The sequence below is a fragment of the Bubalus bubalis genome, chromosome 18 (genome assembly GCF_019923935.1).
Source record: "Bubalus bubalis isolate 160015118507 breed Murrah chromosome 18, NDDB_SH_1, whole genome shotgun sequence".
Classification (NCBI taxonomy): Eukaryota; Metazoa; Chordata; class Mammalia; order Artiodactyla; family Bovidae; genus Bubalus; species Bubalus bubalis.
In genome coordinates, this window is record NC_059174.1 from 54,104,410 (window position 1) to 54,126,854 (window position 22,445).

At 55.5% G+C, this 22,445-nt stretch overlaps 2 protein-coding genes and 2 non-coding genes across 5 annotated transcripts; 3 read left to right on the plus strand and 1 right to left on the minus strand.

The window, feature by feature from the left end:
* EHD2 (EH domain containing 2) lies at positions 1–5,140 on the plus strand. Its single transcript, XM_045163507.1, has 3 exons — positions 1–147; positions 381–545; positions 3,318–5,140. Exons 1-3 carry the CDS (start codon positions 16–18, stop codon positions 3,867–3,869), a joined length of 849 nt encoding a protein of 282 aa, XP_045019442.1. The 5' UTR covers positions 1–15; the 3' UTR covers positions 3,870–5,140.
* A 1,654-nt stretch (positions 5,141–6,794) lies between these two features.
* NOP53 (NOP53 ribosome biogenesis factor) lies at positions 6,795–15,530 on the plus strand. 2 transcript variants are annotated; one of them, XM_006067435.4, is made up of 13 exons: positions 6,795–7,047; positions 7,478–7,542; positions 9,330–9,438; positions 10,054–10,253; positions 10,623–10,693; positions 11,776–11,871; positions 13,079–13,183; positions 13,265–13,465; positions 13,803–13,978; positions 14,205–14,271; positions 14,963–15,039; positions 15,147–15,203; positions 15,471–15,530. In XM_006067435.4, the coding sequence occupies exons 1-13, from the start codon at positions 6,824–6,826 to the stop codon at positions 15,475–15,477; spliced, it is 1,455 nt and encodes a 484-aa protein (XP_006067497.3). In that variant the 5' UTR covers positions 6,795–6,823; the 3' UTR covers positions 15,478–15,530. The 2 variants fall into 2 exon arrangements, with proteins under 2 accessions (XP_006067497.3, XP_006067498.3); XM_006067436.4 differs by lacking the exon at positions 15,471–15,530 and having other exon boundaries at positions 15,147–15,207.
* On the plus strand, positions 14,310–14,418 carry LOC112580488. The gene has a single exon (XR_003104886.1). It is a non-coding gene; the product is annotated as a small nucleolar RNA SNORD23 (small nucleolar RNA).
* A 5,023-nt stretch (positions 15,531–20,553) lies between the features above and the next one.
* On the minus strand, positions 20,554–20,625 carry TRNAM-CAU. The gene has a single exon. It is a non-coding gene; the product is annotated as a tRNA-Met (tRNA).
* Positions 20,626–22,445: the final 1,820 nt, after the last annotated feature.

The following is a 22,445-nucleotide window of genomic DNA, read 5'->3' on the forward strand; positions in this document are numbered from 1 at the left end:
CATTTGCCTCCAGAGATGGGCACAGCTGAGGGTGACACGGCCGGGCGGGGCCTGAATTCCACCACGGGCGTCCCCGAGATGGAGCTGTCCAGGAATGTTGACAAGGCAATCGGCTCTGAGTCGAGCTCCAGGGAGAGGCCGAGGCTGGTATGTAGACTTGGCAGTGGACATGGAGGGATGTTGAAGCCACGGGAGGGGCTGAGAGGAGAGGGGAGAGCCCCTGTACCCACGGCAGCAGCAGCTCGCCTGTAACTGTTAGAAATTCATACTCTCAGGCCCCATGCCAGACCTGGTAACTTGGAAACTCCAGCCAACCCATGTTTTAAGGAGCCCTCCTGGGTGACAGAGGCAGGCTCAGGCAAGAAGTCTCCTCCCTACAGGTTCACGCCTACATCATCAGCTACCTGAAGAAGGAGATGCCCTCCGTGTTTGGGAAGGAAAACAAGAAGAAGCAGCTGATCCTCAAGCTGCCCGTCATCTTCGCCAAGATTCAGTTGGAGCATCACATATCTCCTGGCGACTTCCCAGACTGCCAGAAGATGCAGGTGGGTGGACGCCCAGGAGGGAGGGGCAAGGGGTGATGGGAAGGAAGGTCAACTCCCGTAGGCTCAGGATGGGGCCTTGAAAACTAGAGGGATGGATGGCAGGTTCCTGAAAGCACCTCCCACAAATGGTTCCGTGAGAGTATGGTTGTGTGAGTTAGGATAAGGGAGTGAAGAGAAAACCCAAAGTAATAGTGGCCTAATTAGGACTAGAAGTTTATTTCTCTCCTTCATAAATATCCTGGAAGATGGTCCAGGGCTGGTTTTGTGCTTTACAGAACCAGTTCTCTTCTGTCTATGCCTGGCCCATTCTCCTCCATGCCTGGCCTCCAGGCCCAAGAACTCCTCATGGTACAAAATGGCTGTGGAAACTCCAGCCATTGTGTTTGCATTCCAGCCAACAATAAGTGGGGGAGGGGTAGTTAATGGTACAATCTCTCTAAGAACGCTTTTTAGAGCAGTGCCGTCCAATACTGCTTTCTATGATGATGGAAATGTTCTATGCTGTGCTGTCCAATGTAGTAGGCACTAGCCACATTAAACCTGAAATTTTAGGTTTTAACTAATTTAAATAACCATATGTGGCTACTATATTGAACAGGGTAATTCTGTATTTGCAAGTGCAACCTGTGCTGACTTCTGGTTGGCCAGAACATAGTCACATGGCCACAGTGCTGCAAGGGAAGCTAGGAAGTGTAGTTTTTCCTCTAGGTGCCTAGGTAACTCGGGGATTCTATACTGAGGAGGAAGGGAAGATGGATATTGGGGGATCACTGAAGGCTCCTCCCATGTTCAGGCCCAGGATTAACCAGTGACATGGAAAGCACTGGGTCTGGGGGTGGCAGCCTGGGGTAGATGGAGAGCCGCTGGAGGTGGGCCCGGGCAGGAGCAACCAGTGGACATGGGACAGAGGTACGAGCTCAGGCATGGAGGTGAGGACTAGCCCCTTGCCCAGGCTCTGCTTTGAGGCTGTGTTGGGGTGATACTCAAAGCCTGTGACCTTTGGGTTTGCGATGTTTCTACTCCAAGACTGAGGAAATATAGTACAGTAAAATTCCTCTTGGCCACTGACTAGCTCCGTGAACCTGTGCAAGTCACTCACTTTCCTGAGCCTCAGTTTCTTCAACTGGAAAATGGGCATCATCCTGACTGTATCTACCCTGAATGCTGAATTGACTGGTGTTAGTGACTTCCTTAGGACAGTATCTAGCACTGAGTTTGGGCTGGATCAAGGTTTCTCAACCTCTGAGCTACTGACATTTGGGACTAGAAAATTCTTCACTGTAGGGGGCTGTCTTGTGCATTGCAGCCCCCTGTGTTTAGCAGCATCCCTGGGCTCTACTCACTAGATGTCAGTAGCACTCCCGAATTACGACAATCAAAAACATCTCCAGATATTGCCCACTGTCCCCTGGGGGATACCACCATCCCTGGTTGAAAGCCGCTGGACTCGATAAAGAGCAGCTGTGAAAATTACAGTGACGTTTACTGAGCACTTGATCCAGATGAATTCATTTAGCCTTTGCCACCTCCCAATGAGGGCAGCGCTAGTTCTCAACCTGTTTTACACATCTGAAAACTGACAGGGAAACCAGAGAGGTCAAGTCACTTTCCTGAGGATGCACAGCTCCCAAGCTGGGTTGGAACCTGGGCAGCCTGGCCTTGGAGTCCTCCTCACTCACAACCATCACACCCCTGTCACTTTTTTGTTGTTATGATTTTTTTTCTGGCTAGGCTGGGTCTTTGTTGCTGCTCAGGCTTTTCTGTAATTGTGGCGAGCGGGGGTTACTCCGGTTGTGGCGCGTGGGCTTCTCACTGCGGTGGCTTCTCTGTTTCAGAGCACAGGCTTCAGTAGTTGCTGCACCTGGGCTCAGTAGTTGCGGCTCTCAGGCTCTAGAGTACAGGCTCAATAGTGTGGCACTTGGGCTTAGGTGCTTCGAGGCATGCGGGATCGTCTCAGATCAGGGATCAAAGCCGTGACTCAGGCATTGGGAGACAGATTCTTTACCACTGAGCCCCACCAGGGAAGCCCCCATACCCTTGTCTCTTTATGGTCTCTTATGATCTTTATGCCTTGGCTCTGGAAATTTAACGTGGCGCCAGAATGTGGATTAGTCTTTGCAGCGACTATCCTGGTGCAACTGACTTAGCAACGGTGCACGTGAGAAGCAGGGTGACCACAGACTCCGCCCAGCAGGGGCTCAGCTCTTGCACCAGATGACTTCTTGCCTGGGGCCAGGATTTGGGGGTGGGGTGGGGTGGTGGGGGAGGTCCCAGGATCTCCTGATAACTTGTCCATCCCAAACCTAACCACCAAATAAGGAGCAAGCCGCTTAGCCCTTTCTGTGTGGTGGGGTAACAGAGCCAGTAGAATGGCAGGAATTGCATTTTCTTAATTTGCATGATGGTCGGGGGTGCTGGCTGGGCGCTGGGGTGCCTAGCGGGTGGGCAGGGCTGAGGGCTGTGCTCTGGTAAAGCTCATGTCACCATGTTGAAATCCTCCTCCACCGGCTGGCGGCTGCTCTGAGTCAGAGGTCCCTGTTCTCCCTCTCGTCCAGTGAGTCATGGGGCGGTGGGAACTTGCTGCCAAGTCTGTACTGAGTGGTGGGTACCCAGATGAATTGGGGTTTTCCCCCATAATCAGATACTTCTGCCCGTCTCCATCAAGAGCTGCCTGAGTGTCCTGGAGCCAGCATGGGGCTGGGGGACCTGGGGATGGTGCCTCCTGACTTCTCTGTGTCTCCCCCTCCGCCCCCGCCACCTCCCTGCAACCAGGAGCTGCTGATGGCTCATGACTTCACCAAGTTCCACTCGTTGAAGCCGAAGCTGCTGGAGGCCCTGGATGAGATGCTGACCCACGACATCGCCAAGCTCATGCCCCTGCTCCGGCAGGAGGAGCTGGAGAGCACGGATGTGGGTGTGCAGGGGGGCGCTTTCGAGGGCACCCACATGGGTCCCTTCGTGGAGCGGGGGCCCGATGAGGCCCTGGAGGACGGAGAGGAAGGCTCGGATGACGACGCCGAGTGGGTGGTGACTAAGGACAAATCCAAGTACGACGAGATCTTCTACAACCTGGCGCCGGCCGACGGCAAGCTGAGCGGCACCAAGGCCAAGACCTGGATGGTGGGCACCAAGCTCCCCAATTCCGTGCTGGGCCGCATCTGGAAGCTGAGCGATGTTGACCGCGACGGCATGCTGGACGACGAGGAGTTCGCCCTGGCCAGCCACCTCATCGAGGCCAAGCTCGAGGGCCACGGGCTGCCCACCAACCTGCCCCGCCGCCTGGTGCCACCCTCCAAGCGGCGCCACAAGGGCTCGGCCGAGTGAGCCAGCCCGCCGCCCCACCCTCGCCTGCCCGTTCTCCCTCCCTCTCGCCCTGCTGTGGCTCCCCAGCTCTGGATGGCTGCACACACGTCTCCACCCCCGCCCACAAGCGCGCTCCCTGCCCACTCTCCCAGCTGTAAGGATGGGGGTCCCTCTGCCCCCACCCCCCCACCGTCAAACAGTGGGGACCAGGGAAGGGGCAAGGCTTCTCTGCCCACCCTCCACGTCTCCACCCTCACGTTACACGTAGCACGTCATTCCGACACTAACACACGGAAGCACCCATCCGTGCCTCATTCATTCACGTATTTATTGAGCACCTTCTATGTTCAGGGCTCCTTCTAGACACTGGGGAGTAAAACAGACACATTTATCTGCTGCTCTCATGGAGCTGACATTCTCAGGAGAGAGCACGCCCAAGGGTCACTCACACTCAGACACACACCCAGCCCCAACCAGTCTGATCCCTGATTCTGAGAGAGACCCCTCGCCTATCCCCATAAGTGAGCCGCCGCTTGGTTGAAATGACTAACACAGGGGCCCCACCGCCCCACTTCCTCTTGCCCATTGGGGCAAGGCCCCTCCACCCCATCGGGTCCTCAGGACCACCGGGGGCTCAGAGCCGGGAGATGCAACCTCCTACTTCCTCCGCGGGACCCCTCTTAGCCCCGCCCCCAGTTCCGGCCACACCCCTTTCTTGACTAAGGATCCTCGGTTGACGAAAAACCCCCTCCACGCTTATTCCTCCCAAACCCGCGCACACTCGGAGGCCTTCTGTCCTCCAGTGCTCACCTGCTCTGGACTGAAAGCCTGGCCTGCTACCCGCCCCCCACCCCCACCCCCGCCCCCCAGGCTCCCCACAACTGATGGTCTGCATTTTAGACGGCGGGGGCACGGCCTCTCCGCCCACCGTCCATATTTAAGTGGAGCCCCTGCCAGATAGGAAAGCCCCAGGACGTCATTTTAGTCCCCTTTTCAGGGACGTCGTGGGGGGAGGGGTTCTTGGTGCTACAGCCCTCCCTCCCCTCCCCTAAAAGGAACTCTCACCCCCCACTACACACACCTTTTCCTGCCTTCAACACACTTTAGTGCTTGGCCCTGGTGGGGGAGCCCACGGAAAAGATGGGGGGAAGAGCGAAATAGATGGGGATGACGCCCCCTTCAGGGAGCTCGCTGGGATTCCCACGCCCATCACCTCTCACCCCGTGCCCCGGAGGGGACTGTGAACGGAATAGCGTTCCCAGAGTGCAAATAAAGCCAAGGCTTCTTTCCCAGTGCGAGTCTGGCTGTCTTGGGATGGGATGAGGGCAGGGATCGCTCTCGGCCCAAACCCCCTGGGGAAGGACGACCCTGGGCAGGACTTCACGGCGGGGAGGGGGGGGGGCGGTCCCTCCAAGCTCTCAGGGGCAGAGGTGGAGGCCATGACTCAATGCATCGGGAGCCTGATGACTCAGGCCTGGGCTGGGGGCCAGACCGACATATTTTCCGTAGAAAAGTTACTCTGGGGCCCTCCCTCTGGGACATCCCTCCTTCCTACCTCCTGTCGTGGGAGCCTGGGAACCAAGCCCTGGGGCGTAGGGTTTTTGTGTGTGTGTGTGTGTGTGCACCCCTGCCCTCCTCCCTCTCCTCCAACGTCCACCCACACAACCTGGATACACAGCTCTTGACATGTAACACCAGCGGGCTCCCGGAGGAGAGGCGGTGATGCTGCCCATTAGGAACACCAAGTGTGCGCACGCGTTGGCTCACACCCGAGGGACTCGGGCCTCTGCAACGCAGCGGACCCAGCTCCGGGTTCCGCGAACTCACACCCAGGCCACACCCACGGAGCCCGGGGACACGCTGTCCTCGCGCCTTCCCCGCCCACGCGCGCCCAGTGGTTCGGCTCCTGGCGCCCCCTGGTGGACGCTCGAGAGCTAGGCTGGCGAGTCGGTGACCACACCCCAAACTTCTCACACTGCCCGCCCCGCCCCCCCACCCCACCCTGCCCAGTCCCAGGTGATGGGTAAGCGGGTCTCCAGGGCCACAACCCGGGGGCCGTCACCTTTCCCATGCCGAATTCTGCGGTGTGAATCCCCGAGTGGCGTTTTCCCTCTCTGTGCGTTTATGAGGCTCTGGATCCCTATGAATGCTTGCCAGGACCCCAGGGCCTCTGAGCTTCCTTCCTTATTTGTAAACAGACTAGATTTGTTATAAGATGAAGTCTCAAGGGGCAAGGCAGTAACAATAGCTAACATTTAGCTCCATCTTAAGGGCTTTGTATATATTACCTTGTTTAATCTCCAGAATAACCTATGAGGCTCAGTATTCTGAGCGTGCGCTTCTAGGGTTCTAACATTTTATGTTGCTAACATTTGGCGTACGGCATGCATACATAACGTTCTGTGCTCCCAACCTCGACTTCTGAAAGTTCTTTAATTTCCAAGATTCTAGGATTGGAACATTGACAGGTCAAACGTTCTGAGATTGGAATGTGCCTTGTCCCGAATCTGCCCTGACAGTTCTTTTTTTTTTTTTTTTTTTGGCTGCACAGCAGGGCATGTGGGGTATCTTAAGTTCCCCACTATGTCCCGCAGTGGAAGCGCAGAGTCTTAACCACTGGACAGCCAGGGACGTCCCATCTAACTTTACTTTTTTAAGAAAACTAGACTTTTAAAAAAAATTAAGCAAATTAAAAATATTCAGATTAAAAAAGTACTTCTAGGCTGTCGGGAAAGGTATTTCGCCTAGGTCTAAAACCCGGAACCTACGACCCGGGCCCTGCCCGAATCTGTAGAAGAGGGAGGAGCCATTTATCCTTTACCAATATGGCGGCCTTCAAGCCTCTTTGTGGCTCCAGCCACCCTACCAAGATGGCGGACAGCGGAAGTACGTCACTAGAAGGGGCAGGATTTCGGCGCGCGCATGCCCCAAACCGGATTTCTGGGTACCGGCGGCGTGGTTCTTTCTTTAACAAGATGGCGGCAGGAAATAATGGTGGTGGTGGCGGGCAGTGCTCGAAAAGCGAGACCGATACCGGCTTCTTGGGGCTGCGGCCCACGTCAGTGGATCCAGCGCTTAGGAGGCGGCGACGAGGCCCAAGAAATAAGAAGCGAGGCTGGAGGCGGCTCGCTCAAGAGCCTCTGGGACTGGAAGTCGATCAGTTCTTGGAGGACGTGCGGCTGCAGGAGCGCACGAGCGGGTGCGTAGGGCCGGACTTCCGGCAGCAGGACCAGGTTCTGTGCAGCGGGGTGGGAAGCCGTGCTGCCTGGGGTTAGTTCCGGCGGGCTGGGAGCGCCTGTTGGGGCACAGCCGAAGAAACCCAGCAGGTGGGCCGGGGACTCTGGGCGAGAGGCTGGGAGACTTGATCAGGTTACCAGATACGAGACTCCCAGGTAAACCGCGAATAGTTTTCCTGATGTCAGTGCGTCCAATGACCCACCGTAGTTTAGTGCGTTTTACGTATTAAATTCTGCAAATTGGACGGAGGGACCCTGGCCTGGAGGGGACTCCAGGCGGTTAGTGCGTGGTTGAATGACCATCGTAAGAAAACCTGGCCCTGAGAGGTTAAACCTGCTCCTTCCGCAGCCCCCTCCGATCTATGGCTGACATTCTGCATTTCCATCTCCCAGTGGCTTGATATCAGAGGCCCCCGATGAGAAACTTTTCTTCGTGGACACTGGCTTCAAGGATAAAGGTGAGGAAGGGTTTCAGTGGCGGTTTATGGCGATTAGTCGTTACCTAAGCCACCTCGTGGAAAAGGAAATGGCAACCCACTCCAGTATTCTTGCCTGGAGAATCCCAGGGTCAGAGGAGCCTGGTGGGCTGCCGTCTATGGGGTCGCACAGAGTCGGACACGACTGAAGCGACTTAGCAGCAGCAGTAGCAGCAGGCCACCTCGGCCTCCAAAACACGGCGTGGCTTGGATGGCAAACACCATCAGAAAAGGGTCTCTGCTATAAACAAGAGGACCTGAAATGAGTAGAAAGCAAGCTAATGACCAACCTAAATAACTCATTTTCTTTCTGAAGTTTCAGAGAAATTTCAATGCCTAGAGAAGAAGCTAGTAGGGATCTGCCTTGATGAGGAAATAAGGACGTAACTTAGGAGGTCTCCGTTAATTTGCAGAAAAGCAAACTAAGGACTTGTAAGGAAACAGCCCTGTCTAAGTCAGTAAGATGGGCTTTAATGAGAACAAAAGGATCAACTCGAATGAGTTGGTAAGAAACTTGTCTTGGCCTGCTTGCTTTAACTTGTCAAAATACAGGGTTGGAACCTGGCTAAAATAAACAGAGGAGAAGCAAGCTAGGGTTTGCTTCAGTAAGGAATAGGGTTTACTCTCAATACGTAGAGAAGATAAAGAATAAGCGGCCTTCTTTAAGGAGAGGATAGAAAAGCTTAAGAGATGCATTTTAATAGGAAAGCCAATAGCTTTAATAAGCAAAACACCAGACTGCTGTTACAGGAGGGTACCCTTTATGAGCATTTATGAGATCAGTCAGGGGATCTGGTCTACGGAAAATGAAGGGCTGTCTGTGGTGGGTGGGTGGAGTCTTTAAGCAGGTCAGAAAGGGTTATTAAAGACGTTGGCTTTTACAGAAGTGAGGAGATTTGTTCTGTATACTGAAGGGTCAGGCAGGGAGCTGCCTTGGCAAGGAAGTAGTTATAGATTCTGTCTTAGTTTTTTTTTTTTTTAAACAATGACAGCGATTGCATGCTTTTGTGGGTGATCACTGCTGTGGGATCTTGAAATGCAACGGACCCTCGAACAGGACAGGGGTTCAGGGCACTGACCTTCCTACATGGTCGAAGGTTCGCAAATAATTTGTGATCAGCTCTCTACCCTTGGTGTTATATCTGTGGATTCTTGTAGTATTTAGTATTGAAGCAAGTCCGGGTATGAGTTCAAACCCGTGTTGTTCAGTGGTCAGCTGTAATCATATCTTCACCTGACCTCTAGGGTAGGCATTAAACATTCTTGTTTTGGCCGCATAGGAGCAAAGTCACTTCCGTCAGGTTTCGTAGCCAGTGGAAGGATACAGATTCTGTCCCAGCATGTTTTGTCCTGGAGTTCTTACTGTGCTTTAGAAGTAAAGGCGGGAAATGGCCCCGTGCTGAGAATCAATGGTCTTGGGTCCGTCCTGAGTCCAGCTCCCTGGGCCTCATGTCACCTCATCACTTTTTTCACTTTAGTATTGAAGGTTCTGTAGCCACTTCTCTGCTGCCTCAGCAAGCCTCTTGTGTGCAGGGCTATGGGGCTGGGTCCCCAGCACAGGGCTGCCTCCAGCTGGCTCAGGAAATGGGTGTGGAGGGTGGTCACAGCTTGGGCCCTGCCCTTGGGGGCCTCTTTCCTCAGGTGGGAGCCTGGGGCCTGCAGGTCTGATGGCTCCAGTGGTGGGGGCGGGGGGTTGGGGGGGGCTGGAAGGCCCTCCTGGGTAGTGAGGAGGCCTGAAGTGTGGACTCTCTGCTGTCTGCCAACCCCAGAATTGAACAAGAAGAGGACCAAAGGCCAGAAGAGGTCACTGCTTCTCAAGAAGCCCCTCCGGAGCGACCTCATCCTAGAGAACACCTCCAAGGTCCCTGCTCCCAAAGAGTGAGTGTTCCCTGACCCCCAGACTGTCCTCCCCTCCCCCACCACCTCCAGGTCTGGCCTCGTGCCCTTCTGTGGGACCCCTACTCACTTCTTGGCCCCAAAGGAATTGTAGGGAAAGGGGATGACAGGTGAAGCGTGCTGGTGGGAAGATGGGGTCGGATTAGGGGCTTTGGAGGACACACTGGAGGCAGTGAGGATGGGGCCCGGCTGGGGCAGGCAGAGAAGAGCCTAGACCTGCCCAAGGGCTTTGGGGCCGGAGGGCAGGGCTGGGCGGGCGCCCCCGTTGGGAGCAGGGTCCGGCAGGGCTTGGTGACTGACTCTGAAGGAGTGTGAGGGGGCTGGATGGGGGGTGGGGAGCGGAGGGAGACCGAGGTTGGTTTTGAAGCGACCTGTGAGTTCCCTGGAGGCCTCCCGGCTGAGGGCCCTGAGGCCATGGTGGTGTTGGGTCTGGAGCTCAGCAGGGAGACAGGTGTGGGAAGCGGGCTCTGAAGCTGCCGGCCTAGTGAGGAGTAGCAGGAGCCTGAGAAGGCGCCCCAAGGAGGGAGGAGATGCTGGGGGTGTCTGAGGGGCAGGGGCGACTCACCCACCGCTCCGGGCTGTTTCTCCCCCACCCAGCGTCCTCGCCCACCAGGTTCCCAACGCCAGGAAGCTCAAGCGGAAGGAGCAGCTATGGGAGAGGCTGGCGAAGCAGGGCAAGCTGCCCGGGGAGGTGCGCAGGGCACAGGCCCGGCTCCTCAACCCCCCAGCAGCCAGAGCCAAGCCTGGGCCCCAGGACACCGTCCAGCGGCCCTTCTATGACCTCTGGGCCAAAGGCAGTGAGTGTCCCTGCCACCAGGCCCAGGCCTTTGGGTTTTGCAGTGACCTCAGGGAGCACCCTGAGGGTGTCACTGAGCGTCTTCGGCATAGTCAGGTGTCTCGAAGTGGCTCCCTGTCCTTGTTCCTGCTCTGCTTTCCGGAACGGGCTGATGCCTGTCCCTTGGCCTCAGGTCTTTTCTGCTTTCTGGACCCCGTTCATATGCTTTCTTCCCTGGTGTTCGAAGCCCTTTGGGGTCTGAGAATCAGTCCCTCCTTGGCTATCTTTGCATAAGTACTTCGGTGCCATCTTTCTGAAGGGAGGAGGGGTAGCAGGGAGCCCCTTGGGGCCAAGATGTTGTCCCCACAGCCGCCCCTCACTGCCTCCACAGACCCTCTGGACCAGCCCTTGGAGGACCAGGATGAGTTTTTCCTGGAGCAGACCAAGAAGAAAGGCGTGAAGGTGAGAGAGTTCATCAGCAGGGCGTCCTCGGAGCTAGGGGTCAGAAGATGGGCCCATAGAGATGCCGTGTTAGAGCCCGAGCATCCTAGGACTGTGAACACACAGGCTGGAGCCAGGCCGTGCGCAAGTCTGCTGCCTCCGAGGGAGGAAGCGGAGCGGTGGGACGTTTTTTGGGGAGACGAGGGAAACCTTCGCAGGGAAATAAGATGCTGCAAATGGGTTGGAGCCCTGGGGTGGTGAGCGAGCCTTTGGAGATGGAAGGGCGGAGCCTCCAGGCAAGGGCAGGCCTGTGGGGCTAGCTGGCGGGGAGGAGAACTCAGCGGGCAGCCCAGCTCTGGCTGTGAGCTTTATCTCAAGTGCTTCTGCACAGGAGAGCAGTGGTGTTGTGGGGCGCTCTGGAGGTGGGGTTGTGGTGGGCCAGGCACCCCGGCATGGAGAGGAATTGGGGGTGACCCAGGAGAAGTCCTCAGGCAGAAGCACCCAGCCTGGCGGGCAGTGGGGGCTGGAGAGGGGCAGCCTGGTGACCCCCAGGCTTTTGCTGGGGTGGGAGCCAGCTGAGCAGGGACACGGGGGTCTGGCTGGGGGTTGCTGCTCAGAGCTGAGCTGGTGCTCGGGCCCCCCGGGGGCTGTTAGAAACCCATGGGCAGGTTTCAGCTGAGCTGGGAGCTGTGCCTTCGTCACAAGCTCACGGGGGCCTGCTCTGAGGGTCTGTCGGCCCTTTGTCGGCTGTGCCCTCTGCTGACAGGGACCCTCGTACCCTCTGCGCAACCTGGCTGCCGGTTGCAGTGGCAGCCTGATGAGTGTGCCGCACGATTTTGCAAGCGTCCCCCAGCACCTGGATGACAGGGACTCTTCTCAGGAAAGGCGAGCAGAGCTCCTGCTTGTCCTGGGGACGCCGCACCTGGGGTGCCAGTCCCTCTCTGCATCATTCAGATGCCACAAGCCCCTTCCAGGTTGAAGGCCGTGGGTTGTGCTGAGGCCTCTGCCACCTCCCAGGCCCGGGGTCCCAGCACTGGTGCCTGCGGGAGCTTGAGACGTGGGACTCCTGGGTCTCACCCAGCCTTGGTCTTGTCTTCCTCCAGCGGCCGCAGCATCTGCACACCAAGCCCTCCCAGGTACCTGCCGTGGAGGTGACACCCGCGGGAGCCTCGTACAACCCAACCTTTGAGGACCACCAGGTACGCCGGTCCCCCACCTCGCCAGGCCTCTCTCTGGTCGGCACTTGGCCAGTCAGATCCCTGTGATCCCAGGGATCACAGTCCTCTTGGGCAGACAGACCTCTTCCTGGACCATGATGTCTCACAGTGGGCAGGGCTGGGGTGGAGGGGCACGGAGGGAGTATCAGATCCAGCCTTGGGAATCAGGGAGGGCTTCCTGAAGGAGGGGGCATCAACACTGGGACTGGGGGCAGTTTGCTGTGGTAAGAGACAATGGGGTGTTCCAGAGAGAGGGAACAGCATCTGCAAAGGCCTAGAGGTGAGGGAGACAGTGGCATGTTTCAGACATAAATGCAAGAGGCTTTCAGCTGTTAGCAACAAACCACGTGACCACATGAGCCTTGCGGGTTGGCAAAGGTAGTTTAGCAACCGGAGAAACTGGTGGCGAGAGTCGCTGTTCGTTTCATAGGTGTCTGTTAGGCACTGATGTCACGAGCAAAGAGGACAGACCCCCGCCATTGGGGAGCTCAGATTTCCCAAGAGAAACCCAGGTCACTAGTGGACACAGGTGCTCTGTGCATGCATCCAGGGCTCCGTGCATGCATCCAGGGTCGTTTACTGGGGGATGGATTCCTAGCCAGTTGGGCGGGGGCCGCGACCCTCACCTGGGGAGTGGTGTCTCTGGGAGCAAACCCATGCTGAACTCTGAGAGGACAAGGCTGATCACCAAGGTTGTTCCTCACGGAGAGATCAGATAGTCTTTCTCTTTTTTAAAAAATAATTGAGATCTGATTCCCAGGCCGTTGTGATTTGCCCACATAGAGGGCACAGTTCAGTGGTGTAAGGTATATCCAGAGTTGTGCAGCAAGTCAGTTTTATACCATTTTCGTTACCCCGGAAAGAAGTCTCATGCTGGTCAGCCGTCACCCCCCAATGCCCTGTCTTCCCTGGTCTTGGACAGCCCCCGCTCCGCCCTGTCTGAGGAATTTCCATGTACTGGGGCGGAGTAGACTGTCCTTGAAGAGGAAGGGGAAGAGCAGGGGTGAGGTTAAGAATTCGAAGTCCCTTGGCTGTTGTAGGGAGGCCAGGGTGAGGAGCAGAGCCTGAGCCAGTGCAGGGGGGCTGGGCACCAGGGTGGGGGTGCAGGTCGGAGGTGGGAGGGCCAGGTCTGTGACTCGAGAGGGCCCCCCGGATCTGGGTCCTCACCCGTGTCCCCGTCCCCTCCCAGAACCTGCTCTGGGCGGCCCACGAGGTGGAGCTGCAGCGGGAGAAGGCGGCGGAGAAGCTGGAGAGGCAGCTGGCCCTGCCGGCCTCGGAGCAGGCTGCTACCCAGGTGAGCGCAGACCCACCCTCGCCGCCCGCCCCGCCCCTGACCCGCCCCCTGGCCCACGTCTGACCCGCCCCCTCTCCCCAGGAGTCTGCCTTCCGGGAGATGTGCCAGGGGCTGCTAGAGGAGTCGGATGGGGAGGGCGAGCCGAGCGAGGGCCAGGACGAGGGGCCCGAGGCGGGAGACCCGGCCGCAAGAGGGGAGGCCTCACCCGTGCCCGGCCGCCCGGCTGCCCTGGAGAAGAAGACGGAGCAGCAGCGGCGGCGGGAGAAGGCCGCCCGGATGCTGGTGAGCGCTGCGGGCCCCGGCCTGCTTCTCCCAGGCTCACAGCCTGTCTTTCGGGGCTGTTTGGGATTCCTGAAGCCACTTGGTCAGTGGAGGACTAGTTCCCGACCTCATCTCTGAGGACACAGTGGGGAACATTCTAGGTCAAGCCCCTGCCGCCGTGGGGCTGATGTTCGGGATGAGGGCTAGGGAAGGGTGTGTGAACTGTAGAGACAAAGGGGTCAGGATCAGGAAGGTGGGCTCAGCAAACAGTCCCCGTGGGGACATGCCTGTGACCTGGCAGCAGGTGGCCAGGGCGGGGTGGCGTCTGGCCAGGCCCCTGACCCTGCTGTCCCCGCAGAGGACGCAGCAGGCTGTGGTGCGGGCCACCCGCCTCCGGCACCAGGAGCTCTTCAGGCTGCGCGGGATCAAGGCGCAGGTGGCACGGCGCCTGGCGGAGCTGGCCCGGCGGCGGGAACAGCGGAAGGCAAAGCGGCTGGCGGAGGCGGACAAGCCCAGGCGGCTGGGGCGGCTCAAGTGAGGCCCGGCCCGGGGGCTCCCCGGGAGGCCAGGAGGGGTCCCCACCCCATGGCGGGCGCCCTCCTACCTTTGCTTAGCCTGGGCTCCTCCCGGGAGACCCTCTTTCCCCAAAGCCCCAGGTTCTCGGACCCTCACCGCTGGGCCTGCGGTTCCCGGGAGCAGCCCCAGGTCCTGTGTGCCAGGCTGGGCTGACCCCCTGGACACCCCGCCCCGTGTCCTCCAGGTATCAGGACCCCGACATCGACGTGCAGCTCAGCTCAGAGCTCTCTGACTCGCTCAGGACCCTGAAGGTACTTGTTCGGCCAGGGTGCTGAAGGGGAGGCGCCCGTGCCCAGTGATGACACCATCCTTGCTCCCCGTGTCCGCAGGGACTGTGGGCGACATCACGGCTACCCCCAGGCGGGGCCGGTTGGGCTAATGCCTGGGGGCTGAGGGCACGGGGTCCCCCAGGGTGATGGGCGGGTGATGCGATGGTTGGAGCCTGGGACCCTCAGAAAGTCTTTTCTCCTGGGCTGTCCCTGGTCCCCCAGCCCCACCCTCCGTGTCTTTGGTCCCAGAGGGGTCTCCCTAAAGCTCAGAGCAAAGCCTGTTCTTCCCTCGCTCAGAAGCTGCTGTGGCTCCCCGGTGTCCCCAGGAGAAAACCCGGCTCCTCGCATGGCCACGGGCCCTGTGTGGTCCTGCCTGCTTCGGGGGTCCGGGCAGCAGGCCGCCCTGCACCCTTCTCCCTCTGACCCTCCAAGCCCCACTGCTGGCCCCACCCGTTCCCACTTCTCCAGCCGCCTCCTCAGGGCTGGTCCACGGGTCAGTACCTGTCAGCCCACGAGCTCAGGACCAGGCCTAGCCCCTAGTGTACACGAGGCCAGACTGGGCGCCTTGGCTCACGGGGGGACTGCAAGGCTGACTCCCCACTGGCCCCCGTGGAGAGGTCAGGGCCCGAGGGTCTGTGCCAGGCGCCCGCTGAGGCCTCTCTGTGTCCCGCAGCCCGAGGGCAACATCCTCCGTGACCGGTTCAAGAGCTTCCAGAGGAGGAACATGATCGAGCCTCGTGAGCGAGCCAAGTAAGGGCGGGGCCGTGGCAGGGGCGGGCCTCCCGGACCTTTCCGAGGGAGTGGGGGTGGGGTGGGGGGGCTGGTGGTCGCTGACTGCTGTCTCCTCTCTCCTCCAGGTTCAAGCGAAAGTACAAAGTGAAACTGGTGGAGAAGCGGGCGTTCCGGGAGATCCAGTGAGTGGCTACCCCTCTCCCCAGGTGTCTCCAGCTGATCCCGGGGCCTTTCCCATACCCAGTTGCCGTGGCCAGGGGTGGAGAGATGCTGCCTTGGCCAAGCCCAGGAGAGGCTCAGCCGGCCAGAGCCACCGGACCCCAGGGTCGGGCCAGGGAGGGTGCCGCAGGGGATGTGGGGTGGGGGCCCCTGCCAGAAGAAAGGTGTCACGTGGGCAGGATGTCGGGCCCCCTCCCCTGGTCTTCCCTCAGCCTCCCCTTTGTCCCCAGGTTGTAGCTGCCAAGGGACGCCAGAGCCCCACCCCACAATAAAGCATCTCCTGACCAACATCTCGGGCCTCACTACCTGTAACTCGTGACTCGTGTCCCTTCCGGGGGCAACTGCTACCCCTGCCCGCCCTGCTTAGCACACAGGGATGTGGGTGCCAGGACCTCATTTCCACCGAAGCCTGGTGGGAAGCCAGGGCGGGCTGACGGGCAGAGGAGACAGGCCTGCGGTGTGGGTGTGCACTTGGGTTTCTGATGCAGGGGATGGCTATCATGTGGTGGGGAGGCAGACCTTGAGAGCACCCCCGTCACAGGGCCTGCCCGTCCCGCCTTATCCAGCCACCAGTTCAGGAGGCAGGAATGATCTGTCCCCCTTTTAAAAGTGAGGAAACTGATGCTCATCAGTAGGGGTTAATCCTCTCCCGCCACCGTAAAGGACTTTTTCAAATCTTTATCGTACAAGTAGTAAAGTGTGGTCTCACTGTAATTTGTCACTGTGGTTCATAAATGTACCAGAGAAAGGGTGAATATCGCCCTTGACCTTTGACCTCCATTCCAAACCTCTCTGCACAGGTAGCTAGATTTCTCTGCAGTTTGCTGTGAATGGCTCCACCCTGTGAGAGTCTATTAAATTATATACACGGGTGTCAGAAAATAGAAGTCTTCATTTTTCTGCATTTTGGATAGGATGATATTAATGTGGTTCTATAATTTGCCCTGTAGCGCATGTTGGGGAATTTTCTGCATCTGTGTAGGCTCATCTTTATTGTTTTCTACAGCTGCATAGAATTCCACTCACCCAGGCCCATATTACTCCTGGTGAAGCTGGAAGGGGATGGCTGTGTACCTGTGCCATTTCACATGAGTTTGTAGGACAGGTACCTGGAGGTGGATCTCTGGGCTGCAGGGCAAGTGTCTAAAGGGTCGTTTGGATTAGCCACATTGCTCTCTGCGTAGGCTGTGCTGGTGTTTGCCCTCCAACAGCCGAGGCGCCCCCTTGCTTGCTCAAAGCTCTACTACTGTCTGCTGCTGCTGCTGCTAAGTCACTTCAGTCGTGTCGGACTCTGCGCAACCCCACAGACGACAGCCCAGCAGGCTCCGCCGTCCCTGAGATTCTCCAGGCAAGAGCACTGTACGGCCTCATGACTTTTTGAAGTTTACTGTGTGATTACCAGTGAGGTTGAGCAGCTTTTCAAATGATCACTCGCAGTTTCTTCCATGCTTCTCCAAACCTTTGGACTGTTTTCCTCTTGGACTGTTGTTTATTTGTAGTAGCTGCTTGTTTATTACGGATCTGAAGACTGTCATACATGCTACAAACACTTCTCCCAGGCTCTTCGTTTTGACATCATGCATGGTATCTTGCCAGAAGTGTTTATTGCTTTTTGGTTTTCCTTTAGTCTTCCTCTGGTTTTTTTTTTTTAAACCACAGCCTTTAGGCGGATTGCTCCAGGACAAGATGTTTATAAAAATAGAGCAGGCAATTTATAAAACACAGCTGAAGGGAGAGACTAACGTCAGAGCCTCCCCTTCCCCCCACATCACGATTTAAGGGTTTCTGCTGTTCCTCCCCTTGTGCCATCTTAAAAATAGAAAAGAGTGTTGTACAGACAAGGAAACCACTCTGTGTGTATATACAGGAGGGGTCAGAAGAGGGTAAGTTGAAGTGAAAATGAAAGCTGCGTCTGGTAAAAGCCATAAGCCTCAGCCTTTTGACCCAGTAATCCATCCTGGGGAGGGAGTCTGAAGGAAGCTAAACTGCTGGAAGAAGGGAGATTGTTAATGTCCATAGATGGCCCGCGGAGCATCTGCCAGGTACTAGGACACCTGGGGGAGGGGGGTGGTCCCAGCTACCGGAGGGCAAGTGCTGAGGTCTCAGCAAGTGCTGTTTAATGGCCCCGGGGGAATGTGTGTGTTCCTGTGTGCAAAAAAAAAAAAAAAAAAAAACCGGGGGTCAGCTGCAAAGACAATGTGGGTTTTCCTGCACGGAATTACATTTCCACTTCTGGTTTTTACATTAAAAGAAAAGAAAATGCTGAACTCTGGTTAAATGATTTGCAAGCTGCAGTGATATAACCCCATGATCTGCAGCTTCTTTTGAAATGAATAAAATAGTAAGGGGGAGTAGGGGACAGATCAGGGAGGGATAGATACCTAGATTCGACTTCAGACAAGCTCAGGGAAATGTGATGGTGGAATCGAGGTGGCAGTCCCAGGAAAATTCTTGCCTTTACTGTCTGAAAATCTTCCTAATAATTATTGGGGGAAAAGTACATTAGGATTTAACATGATGCTGGTGAAGCTTAGGTTCGAGGCCAATTACTTGCACTAGTCCCTTTCAAGCTCCTACACCACCTCCTGAACTTGTAACTTGATATTTTTCCTACAGTGAGTCCCCCAATTGTAAAAAGCTTCCAGCACCATAGAACCTGTATCTGCCTGATTGTGGTATAAAAATGGAATTAGCCGACCAGCTGGGTGATGACGGAATAAATGATAGTACACTGATACTGCAGAGTGGCCGTGAGTTGGCCTTCTAAAGCTTTAGCTACTAGGGGCTTCCCTCCATCCTTGACCACTACCCTGCTGGTGGTGGTGGTGGTTCGGTAGGATAGATTCTGCGCAGCCAACGCAGGGGGCGTGGTTTCATTCCTGGTCCGGGAACTAGATCCCACACGCCGCAGTTTGCATGCTGCAACTAAGACCCAGTGCAGCAAAAAAAACCCACCTGTAGACAGGAGCCTTAAATTGTGGTTAGGAGCGTCGGCTTGGGAGACAGTTTCTGATTTTACACCCCAGCTCTCTTACCTACTAGCTGTGTGACCTTGTGAAGCTGTGTGACCTCTCTGTGCCCCAGAGTCCCTGTCTCCAAGTGTGGGTTATTCCAAGGATGGAATCAGTACATAAAAGTGCTTAGAAAAAGGGCCTGGGACAGAGTAAGCCCTACAGGAGTGTTGGCTATTATAATAATGTTCGGGAAGAAACAAAATGGTTAGGGGAAAAAAAAGTATGGAAACTTGCAATCTGTGCCAAAGACTTGTCATACATGTTCTTACCTTTTGACCCGCTGATTGCACTCTTGGGAACATACCCGAAGGAAACGGCCGGAAGTTTGGGGAAAAAACATAATGTAGAGACAGGTTGGTCAGAGGGCTGTGCAGAATGGAAGGAAGCGTGGTAATGGCTGCGGGGCGGGCGGGCCCCTTGGGGGAGGGAGGCCAGCCTCTGCAGCCGTTACCCAGGGTCGGAAGCGTGTGTAATACCCGGAATGTGTTTGTGTTCTGCTCTTTTGTGGAATAAAGCAAACAGGATCTGCCCACATCCACGCTGCGGTTCACTGAACTAACCCCAGAGTCTCTTGGGTGGGGGATTCCAGGGGATTCTTTTTCCTTAAACTTTTCCCAGTTTTTCCACATTTTTTTTTTTTCCAAAAGGAATTCAGGAATTCAAAAGATGCCTCGATGGATGCAGAGATGTCAGCCATTGTGCTGTTTGGAAGACGGAACAGAAACAGTTGAAATTAGAAACAGACTGTCCAAATGTAGGCAATAGAAATGGTCTTTACAAGTGGGATGTCTACACAATAGGATATTTCATCACCATTTAAGAGAACACCATCTTTGGGGAGAACTTTTTGGGAAGGGGAAGAATTTTTAATGATCAGGGGAATATACTTAAGGTCTAAGAAAACTGTTAAAATAGGGAAGGACACAGTACCACTCTGACCAGTTTATTTATTTTTACAGTATTTGTATTTGGCTGCACAGGGTCTTAATTTCGGCACGTGGGATCTAGTTCCCTGACCAGGGTTGGAACCGGGCCCCCTGCATTGGACCGCAGAGTCTTAGCCACTCGACCACCAGAGAAGTCTTCCTAATTCTTCTAAGGGTAAAGGTTAGATTAGAGTGTGTTTTACCACAGTTAAAACATACATAACTCCCATTGCCATTATTTCCTGTAAGAAATGATAACAAGATCATTGTTTAAAAAAGAATATCTGGAATGTACCAAATGCCACTGAATCCTACAGCCTAAGATGGTTAGTTTTATGTGATGTGAATTTAACCTCAATTTTTTAAAAAAGGACCCCCCCCCCCCCCGCCTCACACACACCCCCCCCCTCCCAAAAGAAAACCTCTGAAGAGGCAGTGTGTCGGTCGTGTTCCGGGAAAAGCAAGGAGCGCAGTGTAGTTGGAGCGTCGTGAGGAGGGTGTAAGATCAGAAGGTAAGCGGGAGTCGGAACATAAGTTCCGGTGGTCCACGCCGGTGACTGCGGGTGAGGAAGCCAGGCGTGAGCGGCCGCTGGTGTGGACTGGCGCCCCCTGGTGGCCGTGTGGGGAACAGACTGAGGGAAAGCAAGGCCTCCCTGAGTCCCGCCCGGAGGTGGTGGCGGCTCCATCAGCGCCAAGCAGGTCGGGGTGCAGAGGGGTGGGTGCATCCAGGATACATTTTGAGAGTGAATCCACCATCAATGGCTGACCTGCAAAGAAAAAAGCCAATGGACTTTTGCCTGATCTGGAGTTGTCATTTCAGGATGGGGGAAGACGGGGGAGAGGGGCCCAGAAGTGGGGTGGGTGAATCAGGAACTCCGATTGCTGGTGCCCGTTAGACGCTCAACTGGCTGTGTCGAGTAGGCAGTTGGATGTAAAAATCTAGCATTCAAGGGCTAGAAATATGCATTTGGAATCTGCATTAATTATATCCTATACCCATAAAAAAATGCCAATCTCTCCCTACTTAGTGCTGTGCTTAGTTGGTAAGTCGTGTCCGACTCGTTGGGACCCCTATGGACTGCAGCCTGCCGGGCTCCTCTGTCCATGCGGATTCTCCAGGCAAGAACACTGGAGTGGGTTGCCCTGCCCTCCTTCAGGGGATCTTCCCAACCTAGGGTTCAAACCCAGGTTTCCCACATTGCAGGCGGAGTCCTTTACCGACTGAGCCACCAGAGAAGCCGAAGAATACTGGAGTGTTAGCCTATCCCTTGTCCAGAGGATCTTCCCGACCCAGGAATTGAAGTGGGGTTTCCTGCACTGCGGGCGGATTCTTTACCAGCTGAGCTACCAGGGAAGCCCAAAAACATTGCAGCTAGCAGAGAATGGTTTCGATCCATTGACCTCTGGGTTATGGGCCCAGCACGCTTCCGCTGCGCCACTCTGCTAACAGTGCAGTAGAATTTAAATTTCATAAAGCAATTCCTGGCAGCCCACACACAATGGAACAGCGAACAGTATGGTGTAGTTTGCATTTTAGACTTTTTTTCAGGCACCGCCCCCTCTCCATCTGGGTCTGACCCAGGGTTATCAGTTGAGTCAGGGTCTCCAAACCACTCCCATGTTCAGCGACTTGCTAGGAGGTCCTACAGGAATCAATATAGAGTTTATACAGTATAGTCAATACTGTAGAGATGTAGAGATCAGGACACGCAGCTGATCAAAGGGGAGAGTCCCCTTCCTGCCTCTGGCTCTTCCCAGCAGGGCTGCCCCAGCACGTTTCCCTAGCAACGAAAATGCGGCCACGTGTATTCGTGTATTCAAAGTTTAGGCGCAGAGAAATGCGTTAGAGACTCAGGACCCACCTGTGAATTTGGGGGAGGCTGTTCACGTAGGCACAGTCTACCCAGCATGTACCTAAATTCCAGACTTCCAGAAAGGAAGCAGACACCAGCAGCATAAACCATACTGCTTTATAAGTCCAGGCAGAGAGAGCAGTTCTTAGCTTCAGGAAAGTTTTGGGTTAGGGGAGGAAAATGCTTATCAGTCAGTTTCCCTGATACAGAGGGAGGGCGGATCTCGCCTGCAGTCCTTTCTAATGCTAGTAATTGTTTCTGGCGCTCCAGCCGCCCCCACCTCCCACCCCTTGATGCCTGCCGTCAGGCTGAATCTGTATCTCTCCACTAGCAGTGATGGATTTGAATGAGACAAGAAGCCAGGTTAGAAAAAGAAAGCCTAAATCCCCAAAGCAGAGCTAAAACCATTAATCTTCTTTAAGAAAATATAGGCTCATGGGTTAAGAATCGGCCCGCCAAAGCAGGGGACACAGAAGACGCTGGTTTGATCCCTGGGTGGGGGGAAGATCCCCTGGAGGAGGACAATGGCAACCCACTCCAGTATTCTCGCCTGGAAAATCCCATGGACAGAGGAGACGCAGGCTACAGTCCACAGGGTCGCAAAAAGAGTCAGACACGACTGAGTATGCACACACAGGTTTGATATAAACACCTTCAATTCACTTCACTCGCTCAGTCATGTCCGACTCTCTGTGACCCCATGAACAGCAGCACGCCAGGCCTCCCTGTCCATCACCAACTCCCGGAGTTCACTCAGACTCATGTCCATCGAGTTGATAATGCCATCCAGCCATCTCATCCTCTGTCGTCCCCTTTTCCTCCTGCCCCCAATCTCTCCCAGCATCAGAGCCTTTTCCAATGAGTCGACTCTTCGCATGAGGTGGCCAAAGTACTGGAGTTTCAGCTTTAGCATCATTCCTTCCAAAGAAATCCCAGGGCTGATCTCCTTCAGAATGGACTGGTTGGATCTCCTTGCAGTCCAAGGGACTCTCAAGAGTCTTCTCCAACACCACAGTTCAAAAGCATCAATTCTTCGGCGCTCAGCCTTCTTCACAGTCCAACTCTCACATCCATACATGACCACTGGAAAAACCATAGCCTTGACTAGACGGACCTTTGTTGGCAAAGTAATGACTCTGCTTTTCAATATGCTATCTAGGTTGGTCATAACTTTTTCCAAGGAGTAAGCATCTTTTAATTTCATGGCTGCAATCACCATCTGCAGTGATTTTGGAGCCCCAAAAAATAAAGTCTGACACTGTTTCCACTGTTGCCTCATCTGTTTGCCATGAAGTGATGGGACCCAGATGCCATGATCTTCGTTTTCTGAATCTTGAGCTTTAAGCCAACTTTTTCACTCTCCTCTTTCACTTTCATCAAGAGGCTTTTGAGTTCCTCTTCACTTTCTGCCA